The sequence below is a fragment of the Eptatretus burgeri genome, chromosome 5 (assembly GCF_056783735.1).
Source record: "Eptatretus burgeri isolate ZD-2024b chromosome 5, Ebu_testis_v1, whole genome shotgun sequence".
NCBI classification, from domain to species: Eukaryota; Metazoa; Chordata; class Myxini; order Myxiniformes; family Myxinidae; genus Eptatretus; species Eptatretus burgeri.
In genome coordinates, this window is record NC_140965.1 from 53050691 (window position 1) to 53069435 (window position 18745).

Genomic DNA, 18745 nt, shown 5'->3' on the forward strand with positions numbered 1-18745 from the left:
AATCCCTGGAGCTTTGCCCCGTTTCAACTGGTTTACCACAGCCCGTGTTTCCACAAGCAAATGTGGACCACAGTTGATTCGTGGGTCAGCAACAGGGATTGTAACACCCTTGACGTCCAACTCGACAGCTGGGGGATCAGCCTGGTACAACCGCTCAAAGTAACCGGCCCAGCGGGCCTTCACTTCAGACACCTCTGTCAAGAGCCTACCACTCTCTGCTCGAACTGCAGTGCTCCGAGGGATGGGCTTGGATGAACGTAATGCGCGAATTCCGCTGTAAGCGGGACGAGAATCACCTGTCCACAGGTGATGCTCTACCCCCTCACAGATTCCTCGCACATAGGCCTCCTTGTCCACCCTCAGTGCACGTACAGTTTTACGCCACAGCTCTCTGAACAGCTCAGCTCTGCCATTCAGCCTGGCCCTGCGACTCTGTTCAATGGTATCCGTTGGAATAGCAAGTCCAGCGATGAGCTTGTGGGTGCTGAAACCATGAACCAGCCAACCTAAGTCTGTGACTTCTTGCAAAGTCAAGGAACTTAGTGCTATTCTGGTTCATAGTTCCTGACGCATGGGGACCAACACACACCTCATAACCATCCCTATCAGTTCCAGTCGATGCATTGAAATCCCCCAAGACTAGAAGTGTATCTCGTCTGGGGCACTGATCAACCACAGACTCGAGTGTAGCGTAGAATGCATCCTTCACGGTGAGATCACTCGCCTCAGTCGGAGCATAAACAGAGACCAGGGAAATGACACCTAAGGAGTGACGAATCCTTAATCTCATAATACGCTCGTTGACCGGTGTTACCTCAATTATCATTGGGGTCAGCTTATTGGACACAGCAACAGCAACTCCTTGGGTATGGTAACCATCAATGCGACCAGACCAATAGTAGGTGTAACCACCCACCATTATCTCGCCGCAATCCGGTCTCCGAACCTCAGTGAGAGCTGCAATCCCGATGTCCAAACGCTTGAGCTCAGATGATAACAGAGACAGGTGATCATCCTCACTTAGGGATAGGACATTCCAGGCACCCACCCGAAGGGACCGCCTCAGGTTAACCCAAGGAGACCGCCGTCTGGTGGACGACACCTCAGCACCACTCCGACACACTCTCCCGCAATCTGACCCAGGGATGTTACCCCGTGGTTTCCCTCCTATCAAAGATTGGGGGTCCCGAAGGCTTTGCCCCAATCCCGTCATCCGGTGAGCTGCCCTGCGAAGGGAAGCTGCACAGGAGGTACTCCCACGGAGTGGGTTTTCAGATTTTTTTTGCGTTTTTGCGTTTTGCGGAATGAAGGGTTTTACGGTGGCCGGAGTGCAAATCCTGCCACCAACCTCCTAATAAGAAGTCACCCAACTGCAGGAGGACGTCCGCAGACACAGTTGGGCACTAGATATGGATGGCCGTTGGCTCACAAGGAGCTCTTCCCCTTTGTGTGTATATATATATATATATATATATATATATATATATATATATATATATATATATATATATATATATATATATATATATATATATATATATATATATATATATATATATATATATGAAGACCACAAGGGGAAAACCAGAGATGTCAGGATAAGTCAGTTTTAAAGAAACTGAAAAACAAAGTTTCAAGACTTTGGTGGACTGTTTAATAACTGTCATATAGATTTCTTTTCCAGTAAAAGGAAGAGTGATCATTGGCCGAACAAATTAAGCATGTAGCATTTGCCAAGCTTCTGTGTTATTCAATTTAAGAGCAAAGAACGAATCAATGTTGCAAATTGACATCACTGGTTATTCCCTTGTTTAATAATTGCCATGCAATTTTAACCCAGGATGTGCAGCAAATTCATGCTTGTTGGTTATTAGCATACATTACATGACTTTAGTGATCACAGATTATTTTTTTCAACATTAAACGGTCATTGTTTTTTTTGTTTTTTTGTTTGGTGTTCAATGCCACACTCAAGGGTATTTTGCTTACATGACGACGGATTCTCCATTTCTTACTCCGTACTACTTAATATGATGGGGAAACCAAGGATAAACCACCCCGCGATAGCCGAAGTCACCTCATGTGACTCCCTCATATACCTAAGCAGGTTGATTGGGCGGTGGGTACATCGAATGAGGATGGGTACTCGGACGCGCAAACCATTAAGCCACAGCGTGGGTCCCATAAAAGTCACAATAAAGATTTGACCAGGCTTGAACCACGATATGCACCAACAACGGAGCCCATGATATAACCAAATAGGCTATTGTAGTGATCAGAGTTTATGCTGTGAAAGTTTTACAACCTTTCATTTTTTTAGTTTCTCAACTCTGAATATTATGGTGGAACAGTTAACATGAATGAAAGGGAGATAACCAGGAGTAAAGTACTGACAACTCTGGATTTCTACTTGTTCAGCTTTGACAACACTTGTTCTTTCATTGCACGGCTAAACTTTATACCATATAAATTATGTGACACCCCTGGTTATTTGTTAAAGTAATATTGTGAGAGGAAACCTTATGTTGCCAACTATTGGCAGGTGCAATAACCCTGAAATTTATAAAAAGTGACATCTCTGATTTTTCCCCTTGTGATCTTCATATATATATATATATATATATATATATATATATATATATATATATATATATATATATATATATATATATATATATATATATATATATATATATATATATATATATATATATATATATATATATATATATATATATATATATATATATATATATATATCATGTATAAGCCTGGTGTTGGCGCAGTGGTTAGGGCAGCGGCTTGGGATCCAAAAGGTCCTGAGTTCAAGCCCCGTTGGGCCACTGAATTGATACACCAGGGGGTTGACTCAGCCTGTCATCCTTCCGAGGTCGGCGAAATGAGTACCAGTATACTGGGCCGGTGTATACCCCGGTTAAAATAGGTGTCCCATATCCCCGTGTTGTGTCGTAAGAGGTGACCAGGGTTGCGTCAGGAAGGGCATCCGGCGTAAAACATGTGCCAAATCACGATGCGGATCATACGGATGATCCGCTGTGGCGACCCCTAATGGGAGTTGCCGAAAGAAGAAGATATATATATATATATATATATATATATATATATATATATATATATATATATATATATATATATATATATATATATATATATAACACACACACACACACACACACACACACACAACAGAAAACAGACATATGTCGATGTGGGAAAATTACTCACCAAGACCAGGAATCGAATCTCGGTCCTCTGGTATATATATATATATATATATATATATATATATATATATATATATATATATATATATATATATATATATATATATATATATATATATATATATATTGTTGTGGTTGACGAAATTCGCAAACCACCATTCAGGTCCCGTAGGTGAGATATCTCTGTAAGTATATGTGTAGTAAGCCCAAACCCGTTGTTTAGAGGGAATAAATGTCATTCATTCGGGCTGCGACCCTTTTAGATAGCCGTTTTTCTTTTACTATCTTTATTTTGGACCAACCGCCATTACTACCACCACAACCACCACCAACCGCATCTCGACAACCACAGCCACCTTCTCCAGAACCGCCTTCACAACATCCACCTTCTCCACAAACGCTTTCACACAACAACCACCAACCGCAACGCCGCTTCACAACAACAACAACGCCAACAGCCACGACCTTTACCGTCACATCTCGCGCTCGCAACCATCGCATCACCACCATTCCCGCGCCGCTTGTGGGCACCAATCCTGGACTCGTACAGGGCACGCACCGAGCAGTGGGTGCAAAAACACCAGCCTTTCCGAGAAATCGGATCAAGAACGATTCACGCCCACTTCTGTTCCGTCCTATCAGCGAGCGTGGGGCGATTTAGCCCCGCCTCCAGGTGCGTCGGAGTATAATCGCTATATGCAGATTCACGGATCAAGAATCATTCACACCCACTTTTCCTCTGTCCAATGGGGAGCGTGGCTCCGCCCCCGAGCGATTCCTGATCCAAAAATCTGCATATGATTTCTCCTGTCGGACTATAAAGCACCGAGCGCGGAGCGAATTGAGGCAGTTGGCGGGAGTTGGAGAGGTGTGGCAGCGGCAGTTGGGAAGAGTTGAGCAGTTGAAGAGTTGAGCAGTTGAGAAGAGTTAAGCAGTTGGACGGAGTTGAGAAGAGTGGAGAGTTGGAGAGTTGTGGCGGCGGCGAAGGCAGTCGAGAGAGTGTCTGTCGGAGTCCGGAGAGGCTGGAGAAGCCAAGAATCTTCGTGGAGGTTGGCGCTCGTGTCAGTCGGGGAGCTGCGGAGAGGGGAGGCCGGTAACGTGATCGAGGTCGCAGTGGAGTCGCTCGTCGCGGGACCCAAGCCATCCAGATATCCTCTTCCCCCCCGAGCATCAACAACCCCCTCCTGTTTCCCCCCGCGCTGAGATAGTGTGAGAAGGGGGCCCCTGTTCCCACCCCATTCCAGGCAGTGCCAGCGAGGCCCGCGGAGTCGGGGCACCGCCGCCATTTTGCGGCTCATCACCAGACGGGTAGGCTCGACGCGGTCTCGGCCCCAGGCCCGTCTGCCCCCTTGTCGATGAGGGTGGCCCCTTCCTTTTTCTTTTGCTTTGAGTATATGTGTTGTCGGCGCCGTCTGTGAAGTAAAACTGTATAAGTGTTGCCGTGTGCTCGGTAGTCGGTAGTAGATCTGCATTGTTGCATTTGCTTTTTGTGCAGAATTGTTGTGTTTCTTCTACTTTTACATTTGCTTTTGGTGTATAATTGTATATGTGTGTTTTCCGTTTGCCGCGGAATAAATGTGTTTTATGTTGAACTGTTTTTCCCGTTTCGCTTCGTCTTTTCTTTTATTGAATCTCCATCTTGCTTCACGTAAAGGGTTGGTCGTGGGCTAAAAACGCCCAATAATTAATCGAACCATCGAGGTTGACGATAACACCGCTCGGTTATCCCGATAGTACGGAACGGGTCGCTTAAAGTGGCCCGTGCCCGAAGTCGACCTGCGGCGAGGTGCGATCGCCCGGTCTACCCTCCGTGTGGGTACTTAGGTAGGTCGAATTTGGCGAGCAACCCTATCCCACGCGGGGGGCCGATTGGCACGATCGTGGTGAGGCCGAAAGGCCCACCCATGACTAGTTCCCGGCATTAGTCCGAGAGGGTCACGACGGGATTGTACGTCCGGTGGGCGACGTGCCGCGATTCGAGTTACGTGGCCGCTCGCACGCCGGCGGGCGCGAATCCGCAACAATATATATATATATATATATATATATATATATATATATATATATATATATATATATATATATATATATATACATATATATATATATATATATATATATATATATATGACATGTGACACAACACACATTTGTCAAGGTTTTTCTCACAATCATTACTTTTGAGGCTTTTCAAGTTCTTTCAACCAAGCCATCACATGCATGAAATTAAATCGCAATAACAGTAATAATAATCATATTTGCAACACTTCTTCTTCTTCCTCCTCTCTTCTCTTTATTAGGGGTGAGGCAAAGTGCAAACAAGCTTCTACCCTTCCATGACCATGCTACTCCTCCACTTCCCCCTGTCCTCAGCCACCACTCTGCACTCCTCAACTACCCCCACCTTCATGGTATCCCTCACAACTGTTTAATATATATTTATACCAATAATTAGTTATTCACATTATTCTGCAGTTTTCAGAGCTGATAGCATGACAGTATACTTTTGATAGCTTGCAAACTATGCAGAGACTCGAACCCCCATGACCATCCAAATTCAAAAATCCCAATTGTACAAGTGGAGACAAGACAGACTTTCCCAAAAATAATTTAGATTACAACACTTTTAAACTCGGATTACTTGTCTCGAGTTCGTACTACAATTTTACGACACAGTGTGGCTCATTAAAACGGGCAATTACACACACTGGCAGTACGAGAACGAAAATTTGAGGACATATGGTTTACGAAGGTTAGATAGAGGAGGAGAACAATTTCAACGTCGGTTTAGCAGAACATGCTCAATAATAAGATGTACCAATATCATAAAACAGATGCCATGATTACTATGGTACAACACATATATGGTGGTAGCCTAGTCGGGTCGAGGTTAGACTGGCATGTCGATGGTTGTGGATACAAAGCCAACAAAATTATTACAGATTTTCATTCGAAATTTTGAAAGCCTCAGCTTAGTCTTGACGGAGAATTTACCATATCTGTTGTTGGACTGCCATTAAAAACCCCACAGGCTCATTAATGACCTTGATGGAGTGGGTAATATGCCTCTCCTTTCTGATTGCCTGATGCCAGCCAGGCATCTTGGAATGGGAAATAAAATACTACCTATGAAAAGGTAGTCCCATTAAAAACTCCTTAAACTGAATAAAAAAAAAAACAGTGCAGAAAAAGAAAAATCCAAAATTATCGGGTTTGCCTTTTTGGGGCATGTGACAGGTTTAAGATCATACCCGATCAATATGAGGGTCAGACAGCAAACCGATAAGGACGAATCCAGTGAGAGCCGCTGGGCCTGACGACGAGCCCAACAAGTGGCCATCAAGCAGGCGACCGGGTTCTTTGTATTCGCCGCTTGAGATTCTCTGTCGTTTCAACCACCTCGATGTTTTATTGACAATGTGTGGATCAATGTACATGTGTGTGCGTGCCTGCGTAAAACACTTGAGCACAAACGCTGAAAGCCTGATGGAAGGGATGGTAAATGAAATGGACAAAAAGATGGAAGGAAAAAACAAAAAAGAATCCATGAAGGTAAACGTTCAAGGGTATGGTCTGCATTTTTGTTAGCATCATCAATCTCAGTCCCAAAACGATTGTATTATTTCACAAAAGCTGCATTTACAAAAGCATGATCATCGAGCCAAGTCACACTCATGGGAAAACTATAAGATGTAACATTGAATGTTGTTTCACAATCAACTAAGTGAATTTTAATGGTTTCACAAGTGATTTGTTCAAATTGCGTGGAGTCCAGTTGGAAAAAAAATGTGTTGTATATCAAGTTCATACTTGGCAGGATAGCAGAGGTATTTTCACTCACCTTTGAGCTTTGTAGCCCATGTTTGAATCCCGACCCAGCTATAAACCATCACCATGTCATTGGTGCATGCACGGTGACATGTCAATGTATGTGCCATCCATCAGAGGATTGTAAAGCCATTGGATCCATCTGCCAGGACTGGTTGTTGGTGGATGTAAAATATCCCATGGTGTCTCTTGTGATGAGTCGGTGAGTTATCATCACCACTCTGAACAGATTACTAATTCCTCTCACTACCCCCAGTCGAACATCAGGCCAAGTCAGTCCATATTTGTCAAAGACTTGGAGAAAAAAAAAAACGTTCCCCAGCCAACCCCACAAGGTAGGAATAATAAATTGAGGCTGTTAATTAAGTATGAGTGGCAGTTGATTTTTTTTTTTTTAGATATTTATTTATTATTATAAAAAACATTTTTATTTCAATTAAATTGACCTTACACTGATTTGGTTTAAATTAAAAACATATACTTACTTTGAGAAATGCACAATATATGTTTACCTTCAGCTCAAATCAACTCAAGTCAATTGAATTTTAAAAGGTAGTCATTTAAACAGAGTTAGCTCTGAGAAAACCCATAGAAAGACAATCACTGATGCATGATGAACTGCAACGGTACTCGGTAGAGTCCATACCTCCACCAGGCTGAACAGGTTACATTTTGTATCCCAATGATTGGTCGGATCTGAACTGGGACCTTAACCAGAATCGAATCAGCTTGTTCTTGTCACTGAACCAACTCATCCACCTAGTTTTGTCATCACTCATCCACAACGTTTTGAGATATCGTGCTGTATATTGTTTTTGTCCCATCTCTCAATGGTAAAAAAAAATCACTTTAAAAACTCTAGTTTCCTGACCCAGATCTTCACTAAAATCTAATCAATTTGGCCTTGTCACACACCCAATCTGTCCACCAAGTTTCATCCAAATCCTTCTACAACCTTTTGAGATATCGTGCTCACAGCAGACAGACAAACAAACAGGGGTAAACTCATAACCTCTGTCCAGCTTTGGTGGCAGAGGTAGCAAGGAGACAAACGACAAACAGACAAACAGAGGTGAATACATAACCTTTGTCCACCTTTGGTGGCAGAGGAAACAATGGGCTTACAATTGATTGTTCTGGACAGGTTCACCACCACACATTGAATTTTCCATTGATAAGACAGAGTTTCTTATGAAACAATTTATATCACAAGTGGCACAAATGTAAATTTTTACTTTTTATTTGCATCAGTAATGTTTTGTGTGACTCGGCTGTGCCACAATGATCTCTGATTCTTAACGCCTTTAAAACGTATATTTCCATCTTTTCAAGGCATTCTTCTCTGATCTGGAGATGCCATGTGAAATAATGTTTTCTATCCACAAAAGCACAGGCTATTTGTTGTCCGATCTCACAACAACATCAAAAAATAATGCTGTGCAGCTGTTTCTCACCATGTACTTCCAGATTTATCAGAATCGCCAAAGGCACTGAAAGAGCCATCTTGTCGCTGGAAAGTCAACTCACGCTGGTACCCTGAGAAGGTTAAGAAATTAAAGATACATTTGAATGACTGCTGTTTTGCATACATAATATTTAGATAGTTCCAAAATAATCTTGTGAGTAGATACTTAAACAGTTCAAGGCTGACACATTTTCCTTCCATCTAAACCATTTCTCCATCTTGTTACCTTGTGCCATGTATAACAGTGCATCCCGACGGATAGCTTTGGCATCTTGTTGCGTAGCATCGAGATACTGCAGGACGTAAATGTTGGGAGCAAAATTGACCATGTTCTGTTCTCCACAGCCGTAGGGCATCTTTACGAGTTTTCCCAGACCCTCAATAGATGGTCCCATAATATCACCTATGGAGGGAAAAATAAAATGATAAAATCATTGAGTCAATCAAATGTACAGAGTGTCGATGAAGTCGTTGTGCAACTTTGAACTTTTATGTACAAATGATAGAAACAAACCTTAAATGGAATATATATGTATGTATTACACGAAAATTATGCACACAAATTGAACCTGTATCCCAGGTCCTCTGAACTGTACCAGAGCACTGGTACAGTTCACCAGAGGACCGAGATTCGATTCCTGGTCTTGGTGAGTAATTTTCCCACATTGACATATGTCTGTTTCCTGTTCAGTGTGTGTGTGTGTGTGTTACATATATATATATATATATATATATATATATATATATATATATATATATATATATATATATATATATATATATATATATATATATATATCTTCTTTCGGCTGGTCCCGTCAGGGGTCGCCACAGCGGATCATCCGTTATGATCCGCATACTGATATGGCATAGGTTTTATGCCAGATGCCCTTCCTGACGCAACCCTGGTCGCCTCTTACGACACAGGGATAAGGATTGGGTTTCGCCATGATTCTGGGCTGCCCTACGCCCTCTCATATCGCGGCCCAGTGCAGAGCACCCGTCCTCAAGCGGTCCTCCAACCCAAGCCTCCGAGTAGCCGGATTACAGGCGCACGCCACTACGCCCGGTATATATATGTATATATATATATATATATATATATGTGTATATATATATATATGTATATATATATATATATATATATATGTATATATATATATATATATATATATGTATATATGTATATATATATGTATATATATATGTATATATATATATATATATATATATATATATATATATATATATATATATATGTATATATATGTATATATATATATATGTATATATATATGTATTTATGTATATATGTATATATATATATATATATATATATATATATATATATATATATATATATATATATATATATATCTGACCATGCATTCTTCTGCCTCATGTTGATGGTGGGTGGCCACTTCACATGTTGTGCTTGAAAAGCTGCTGATTTTGCATTTTTATTTCGCTTTTGTTGATGCAATATAGACAGCCACTTTACTTAATCCCAATGTTAATGTTGCTTTTAAATATTACTGAAAGGACAATAGATTTAATACAGATCTTCATGGAATAGCACACAATTGAAGAAAGCAATATTTTATCCTCTATTTAGACAAATCCAACGTCCACCACCTGATGTTGCACCACCATTTTGCGATGGGTGGTATAAGTAGCTTCAGCTCTGAGTGAAACCAAGAGTGCAACACAATTAAAAATTTTAAAGTCCATGAAATTATTTAAATTGATAGATTAACTTAAACTTTCCCCATCACCGGGGATGGGTACTTTGCTCGTGATATCATAAATCATCAAATTTTGCTTCTGCTAATGACGTTGTTAATGTTGGTATTGCTGTTATTAAATCTATCCGTTGCTTGGGATTCTTGCAGAGTTGACAATTTTCTGATGAGGCAACTTCTACATCAGTGTTAAAGTCAACCACCACGATTACCGCATTTGGTTCCAAAACCATGATGATTAAATCTTTCACACATCACCTTGTATCAACAAGTCTCGGCTCCCTGACATTATGCTTCGAATGTGCGATGGTTCTTGAAAGATGTCTTCCCAGACAAGCGGATCGTTAGACATGGACTAATTTCCCAGCCACCTCATTTGCCTGACCCATCCCCATTTAATGATATTCGGGAGGGGGGGCTATGTAAAGCTGTTGTTTACTCTTCAAAACCACATTATTTGTATGAACTTTGGGCTATGTTGCTTTTCCATTACAAGTGCAATTCATGAAATTTCTCAGCAGTAACTGGAGAATATTTTCAAGAAGTTGGAAAATCGAAATGAACGACATATTACAAAAGTTGGAGGTTATGTTGAAGCCTAAAAAAAAACGACGAACTATATTGAGTGAAAACGTGATGAACTACATTTCCATACACCATTTATACTTTGTTTCCATCATGAGTACATCAAAAGTTGCAAAAGTTAAAAGTTGCACAATGACTTTATGGACACCATCTATGATATTCTACGCAGATTAGATTTTTCCTGTTGGTGATGTTCTTTGCAAAATATTAACGAGATCTCATATCATCATTGTCCCAAATTCTGAATTCATTTTAAAATGTCTACACTCATTGAATTTGTAAATTATCTGATGTTGCACCTGTGGCTGTGACAAAAGCTGTTTCACTTCCAGCCACCACATTGGGTGGGAATGTGAACTTGAGAGAACTGTGAACATTTGCAGAATTTACATCGATCAGCAGAGCTTTGCTGAAAGTCATCGGCAGCCCTTCAGCCTGGAGAGAGAAAAATCACGTCATGGTAATTCCACTGTGCCTCTCCAGAGTACCCCCAAACATTACCACATCGTAATGAGACTGTGATTTCACATCATGGGTGTTAAACCCATTTACAATTTTCCAAAGACTTACTGAACTATCTCTCTTTTGCACTTTGGCCCGGACTAGTGTGACTCCCATTTTCTCAGCCTGAGTTGCTTTTCCATTATAAAATATCATTTATCGCAAGTCTCATCAATGACTTATTTGTCCTGAGAGGATGGTGTTGAGGCAGCACACTTATCTCTGAGCTGTCTCGTGAGAATTCGATTCTTGGCCCAACTATAAACTGTCGGATTGTTCCTTCACAGGTATGGCATTACATCATAAACTGTGCATTCCCTCAGTTGGACATTAAACTGGGTGTCCCATTGGCTAGCGTTAATTCTTGGCAGTTATAAAGAAGTTACAGTGTCTTTTGACAAAGGGTAAGCAAATTATAGCTGGCAGCTTCAGCAAATTACAAATTATTGCCCCAAAATACAACAAGGGGCACTGTATCAAGGGTATGGTCACGTCCCCCATAAATGATGTGACCTGAAGGCTGATCTTATAATTGAACCCCGTTCCAATATGCATATGATCGTGTGACGAATGGCTTCTTTGAAAACCCATGTGACGACACAGGACTATTCTTCTTGTTGCGTATGGCAGCTTTGACAACTGGATAGCTATCCTTTTGGTGGGGTGCAACAATGCTGCTGATGCTGTGCCCCATACCAATACACTGGTAATCATTCCGCTGACCTCAGCAGAATGACAGGCTGAGTCAACCCCACCTGGTGTTAATTCAGTGGAAAATGGGGCTCCAACTCAGGACTCTAAGATCTCAAGCCAGCCACCCTAACCACTAAGCCAACACCAGGCTTACAGGACTATTGAGTGCATGTAACATGAGCCAGAATGGACGAATTCTGCTGCAATATAATTTTAGCAACAAGCTTATTCACTTGAACATTTCTCGATTCGAAATGGATTAATTATCAATGCAATTCAAAAATTAAAAAAATATATTTGTTTTACACTGTTACAGGATGACAAAACAAATTGCTGCCAACTCCCATGCCACCCAACCTGAAGCTGGACCACTTTAGATGTGACGTGGCATTTCCAGCATGTGATGGGACTCTAGGTCAGTTGGTAAGAGATACAAGATCGACCCATAAGCATTCAAATGAGCGCAGACTAGCCCGAGCCATGTGTAAAAGGGATACTACCATACCAAATATATTGCTCATTTTCTGTACCTTGACCAGAAGATGCTTAGTGATAGCATCAGCAGCCTCGTTGGACTGGGCTTTGACAGTGATGGGAACTTGGCCCAAGCGGCGTGGAGACAATGAGAATGTGACAGTTATGCCATCCTTGCTGGGAACATCAACAATATGATGTAGAGTAGAGATGTCCCATGAATCAGATTTCTCCATAGTAACAAGAACCTGAGGATTCCATCAGTGAACATGGAAAATGTGAGAAGCATCTGTAGTTAGAGTTTTTTTTTTTTTATTAAAATATTTTAAAATAATCAAGTTTTCAAGCTTAAACGATTAAGGCTTCTGGAAAGTACCCTGATTTTTCTCCAGAAAGGAAATTTGCCAGCATTTGTTTTAAAATGATTTTCCAACTAAAAAAACTGAGCAGTGTAAGTACGTAGATGAAATTAACCCATCCCACATACATACCATTTGGATGTTGTTTGAGGCTGTTTTGTGACTGAAGGTGCATCTCAAAATGTCCTGGTTATACCTGGTTCCTCATTGCTTTGGCTTACTTTTTTGAAGCTTAATATGTCACCATAGTGTTGTGCTTAATGTTTGCATTTGTATTCACAGAATTGAACATGTATTGACAAAATTTCATCACTCATGCAATGTTTGGAAACGTGATGATTTGGCAATTAAATCCATATAAACAGTAGAGAAATGAAATTTACTTTGTGCTGGTAATGATGCAATAAAGATACACACACAAGGAACTTTGGTGCAGGAGAGGCCATTTGGCCCATCATGCCTGTGCCTCACCACCTTCAGAAAACTTCACCCATCCACACACAAGCTACCTACAAATCCTGCCAATATCCCCATACCCCTCCATTTCCAATGCATCCAGGTACCTATCTATCTTCTCTGTTGCCACTTCCCTTCTAGTGAGACCATTCCATGCATTAACTGTTCTCCGACTCAAAAGACCCCTGCCTTACCACCATCCTAACTCTCTGCTCCTTTACCTTCAGGCTATAACCCATGGTCCTAACACTGTCCTTTCTGCTGAAATAGCTTAACGTCTAGCTCATCCTGGAATCAATCTGGTAGCCTGATGCTGTAGCCTCTATTTTTTTTTACTGAAAGTGCTGAAAAAAATCAAAATAGAAATGCTAACTGACATAGATACCTTCCTTACAAAAATCTGCTTTGATGTGTCTCATATTCGTGATGGGGACAGGAGAGGCTATTTTAGTGTGTGTGTGTGTGTGTGTGTGTGTGTGTGTGTGTGTGTGTGTGTGTGTGTGTGTGTGTGTGTGTGTGTGTGTGTGTGTGTGTGTGTGTGTGTGTGTGTGCGTGCGTGTGTCAGTGAGTATGTGCGAGTCTGTACACAGACCTATTTTAATATAAATCTGCAACCATAGAAAAATGTGTTTCAACATAACATTAGCAGCACATCTCTCTGGCCTTGTAACGCACCACAGACCATCTGCCCGACTAATGCACGCGGGTGGCCTTTGTCGCATTTCAAGCTGGCTAGTCTCGATTGTTGTTTGTGGTGTGCTGCAAGACCTATGGTCTTGACGTGCATATCACGGTGGTCTTAGGCAGAGTTGGACAAAGTTGTCGAATTTAACCACAACATTTTTTATTCCTATTTTAACTTTCTGTTGATTTCGTATGTTGAATGTGGATTATGTCCAAGGTACTCATGCTTTTGTAAGAGTGCTGTGTGTCAGTCACTGAGTTCTCAGATCTACTGTAAACCAGAGACCATGGCAAGATTCTGCATTGTTAAATGCTCGATCGTGTTTCTCTTGAGATCGCATGAGATTATCATCAAATTCTCAAAGATTTTATTGAAATAATATCACATTTAAGGAAAGCACCAAGTCGGGGGCACTGAAACGCGAACACGTGCGAGTCACTGCCCTCCTACAGTCTTGTGATACAACAACCAGACAGTTGCACATTATTTTGAAGTGTGATTAACTGAAATTTATTCGTAAATCACTACATTCGACATTGAATATAAAAAATTTAAAATCCTTACCTGTTTGTTTTCTTTAAGGTGGTTGAAGATGGTGACCTTCAAGATAAACTGTTCCCCACGTATGATAGAGTATGGCAGGTCGAGGGATATGAAGAATGGTTGGAAGGCGACCATCTGTCGGAATTGCAGTTAACTATGTCACTCTCAATCACGTTTCACATCTTAAATATTTTTTTAACATGTCAGATGCTCCGATTTTAAAATACCTCGTATAAATTGGATACATTTCTCGTTCCTTGTCAACTGTCACATTGTCTTCATAATAAATAAATTAAATATTTGGTTTTAATTACACTAACGAGCTATGAATACGGTAGAATTCATTTTGTATTTTCTGTTTGTTTTTTTTAATCACGTTTCACATCTTAGATATGGAAACACATTTTCAGTACAGATCCGGAATTCAATCTGCCTTATAATACTGCTGGTAATTGTACAGGGTGGCCTGAGAGTCACTTTACCCCTCTCCAGTAAAGCATTCTTCATGACTCCACAAATACTACATAAGATGTTGTCGAAGAGGACTTGGCGATGAAGTCAGTGGAGCATGGAGAGTGATGGAGCGCATACAGATACAATACTGATTAATTATTCTAAGTACTTCACAATCAAACCTGTATATGAAAAGTTTAAGAACGAATGCTTTCCTGGGGAGGAGTAAAATGACTTTCAGGCCACCGTGTAGAGGGTGTATAAAGCAAAGTACACAGTAAGGGCAGGGTTTTACCTCTTGTCGCTGAGCCAATCCAAGACCCAGATTGGGTCCCAGCGAGAAGGCACTGGCCACCCAACTGGTCATTGTATCAGGTACTGTTGCTGTAAATTTGGCAAAAAGATTGGTCCTGCAATGAGAAAAATAACGTTTTTCATATTTGTTAATCAATCAAAGAATGATTTGTATTTATTACGTCTGCCACCGAAGATGGACGGAGGTTATGTTTTTACCCTGCCTGTCTGTCTGTCTGTCTGTCTGTCTGTCTGTCTGTCTGTGAGCACGATATTGCAAAAAGTTATTAACAGATTCGGACGAAGCTTGATGGACAGGTTGGGTGTGAGAGGAGGACGAAATGATTCGATTTTGGTGAAGATCCAGATCCGAGAAGTTTTGAAGTGATTATTCATCATTGAGAGATGAGGGGAAAAAACAAGATATAGCAGGGTATCTCAAAAAAAGTTGTGGATGGGTTCAGACGAAACTATGTGGATGAGTTTGTTCGGTGACAAGAACAAGCAGATTCGATTTTGGTTGAGCACTCAGCTCTGGATGCAGATCCGGCCTATCCGTGGGATGGATACAAAACGTAAACCGTTCAGCCTGGCAAAGGTATGCACTCTGCCAAGTGCCGTTCGTGTTATTTTTGTATTCATATGTAATCTGGTTAGTAGAACACAATTTGTTTGCATTGGTAATACGGTTAGTACACAACTACATGCTTTTGATTAAAGGGTGCATTTGCCTATTTGGTATCCAGATATGAACAGAGAGATTATGCAGGGATTCATCAATCCCATGTAATTCAATGTATTTGTCCATTGTCCCTGTCCTTGTGTTCCACTCTAAACTAGAATACCACTCAGTAGACGCATACTTCCACCAGGCTGAACAGTTTACATTTTGTATTCCACTGAGAGACCGGATCTGCTTTCGCACCTTAACAAAATCAAATTTTTCTTGTCACCTACCCAACGAATTCACCAAATTTTGGCATAATTCATCCACAATTTTTTGAGATATCGTGCTGCATACCATTTTTATCCCTATCACACAATTATGAAGAATCACTTTGGGAGAAATGAACTAGGACACTCTTTGACGTTGCGACGTCACCAGATATGCCTCCACCCACATTATTATATCATTTTACATACTTGTGTCAAATTTGATTGAAATCCCTTCACCCAGATTCAAAACATGAAATAATTCTGGCTGCCAGACCATGCATTTGATCAGGTTGAAATTTAAAATGTATAAACCACCCCGTGAATACTGGATCAAAATTGTGAAGTTTCACGTCGATTGATGAAGCAGTTCAAGAGAAATAATTTCTTTAAGATTTCCATTGAATCCAATATGGTTGTTAAGCCATGTGACCTATTAATTATTCGTGAACACCCTGGTTTCCCAAAGGCTTGGGGAACATGTGGGTGAAGTTTCCCCTCGATCTATCGAGCCGTTCTGGAGAAGATTTTTAAAGGTTTATTCTTCAAGAAAATCATAGCTGCCAAATCATGTGCCCGATGATATCATGGGTGGAGAACTTTTTGTTGTTCATGGATAGACAATCTTACCTCTAAAGTTTTGCCTCGATCTGTAAAGCCAGTTCGGAGAAGATTTTTGAACGTTTTTATGTTAAAACAAACATGGCTGCAATATAACGTAACTTATGACATCATAATTATCATGAAAACATTCTACATGAGTGGTCGCACCTATGATGAAAATTTTGTGTCGATTGGCGAAGTTGTTGCAGAGAAAATTAGCACAGGCGTACGTACAGATGGATGTATAAACGGACGGTAAACCCAAAAACATAACTCCTCTGGCGACTTCATCAGCGGGGACGAGAAAAAATTATCGTACCCGGATCTGGATCTTCCCCCAAAATCTAATCAATTCATCCTTTCATCCTGTGCACCATTCATCCTGTGCACCATCATTCATCCTGTGCACCAAATTTCATCCGAATCCGTCAATAACTTTTTGATAAATCTTGCTCACAGACAGATAAATGGGGGTGAAAACATAACCTCTGTCCACCTTCGGTAGCGGAGGTAATGACATTGATGTATTTTAATGTCTTCCTCCTTCATGTGATTGCATATACAAACTCCTCTGTGAGCCAAATAATGTATAGATCACTGTGACAATAAATTAAAAAGCATTCCCAAGACCTAAATATGAACATTCATGACCTTTTCTTAGACAGTTTTGTCACTGACCTAATACAGAAGAAACCTTCACTAAACCAAGATCACTTGCAATGTTTGTGCATTATGTCATAAATAATCAGAATAGTACAAACCCTGTGACGGCATCGTCCCATATCCAAGTCTCAGGAAACAATGTCCGTACGTGGCCTGGCTCAACCAGCATGGTGTATTTTAATGGTGGTGCACCTGGAATTCCCTCCAGTACATTATCTGAATAGGGAAAGATTAACAGAAGATAGGATCTGATTAGAGCCGGGGTTCCCAACCTGGGGGTTGGTCATTTTGGGTCATTACCCCCCAAAGGGGTCATTTGGCCTCTCCCCGGGGGTAATGAGCTTTCCTGACAATCATGTAAAAAATCAGTCATTTCCATTACCATGTATACTCTTGGAAAGGATAAACGTCCAAACACTTCACTAATCATTCTTCACTCTCGTCTCCAGTGTTTCAGGGGACGAGAGTGGTATTTTGATCACAGTTCTCAGAATCAGAAACAGCTCGTTTCCTGCAAAATGATGCAATCGTCAGGTGCACACGTGACATAAGACACGCCTCATGACAACCCCAGCCCCAGGATATCGCCGCAGGGGGATATCCTGGTACCAGGCAATTGAAATCTGCGTTTAGCGCCGATTTTTGCAGCTATGAAATTTGACGATCACATTTAGAGGCCTGAAATCTCACAGATAACAGTAGGAACTTGTTGCATTTTTGATTTACATGTTTATCGGTGATTGCTGCGAGAGAAATTCAGCCTTTGTGAAAATGTGGAGTAATTTTCAGGGCACTTCCAGGTTTGAAATCCAATCGATGAGTGGCTTCTATCGGCCATTCAGAGCCATGTTTTCAATGAATGGGACCAGGGCCTACGCGAAGTATATGGCCTGGGATTGAGGGTGCGCCCCATGACTACAAGCCACAGTGCTAAGACGATCCAGGAATGGCAAGTGGGGGAAAAAACGTGGATTACTTCACAATTACTTTAACTATGGATTCACGAATATTAGAGAAGGGGATTATGAAACCACAATGTTTGATCTGTTTGAAGGTCTTGACTGCCACATCGGTAAAGTCGAGTAAATTAAAATAACATCTCTACTCTCAGCATCCAGATTACGTTGGTAGGGATCGATCTTATTTTGAAAGGCGGCAAGAAATGTTGAAGCGCCAACACCTTGATTCAAGTGGATAATTCCAGCAACAAAATGCAGCCACTG

General features: G+C 41.0%; 1 protein-coding gene across 1 annotated transcript in view; it reads right to left on the minus strand.

Moving 5' to 3' along the window:
* The window catches only part of LOC147026440 (CD109 antigen-like), a 76833-nt gene that overhangs the window by 17547 nt on the left and 40541 nt on the right, over positions 1–18745 (minus strand). The window contains exons 19-26 of the mRNA XM_085881860.1: positions 17621–17738; positions 15325–15439; positions 14598–14711; positions 12590–12781; positions 11165–11300; positions 8765–8941; positions 8528–8609; positions 6497–6728 (exon numbers count right to left, since the gene is read on the minus strand). Coding sequence (XP_085737986.1) covers positions 6497–6728; positions 8528–8609; positions 8765–8941; positions 11165–11300; positions 12590–12781; positions 14598–14711; positions 15325–15439; positions 17621–17738 — 1166 coding nt within the window. The remainder of the gene's footprint in view (positions 1–6496; positions 6729–8527; positions 8610–8764; positions 8942–11164; positions 11301–12589; positions 12782–14597; positions 14712–15324; positions 15440–17620; positions 17739–18745) is intronic.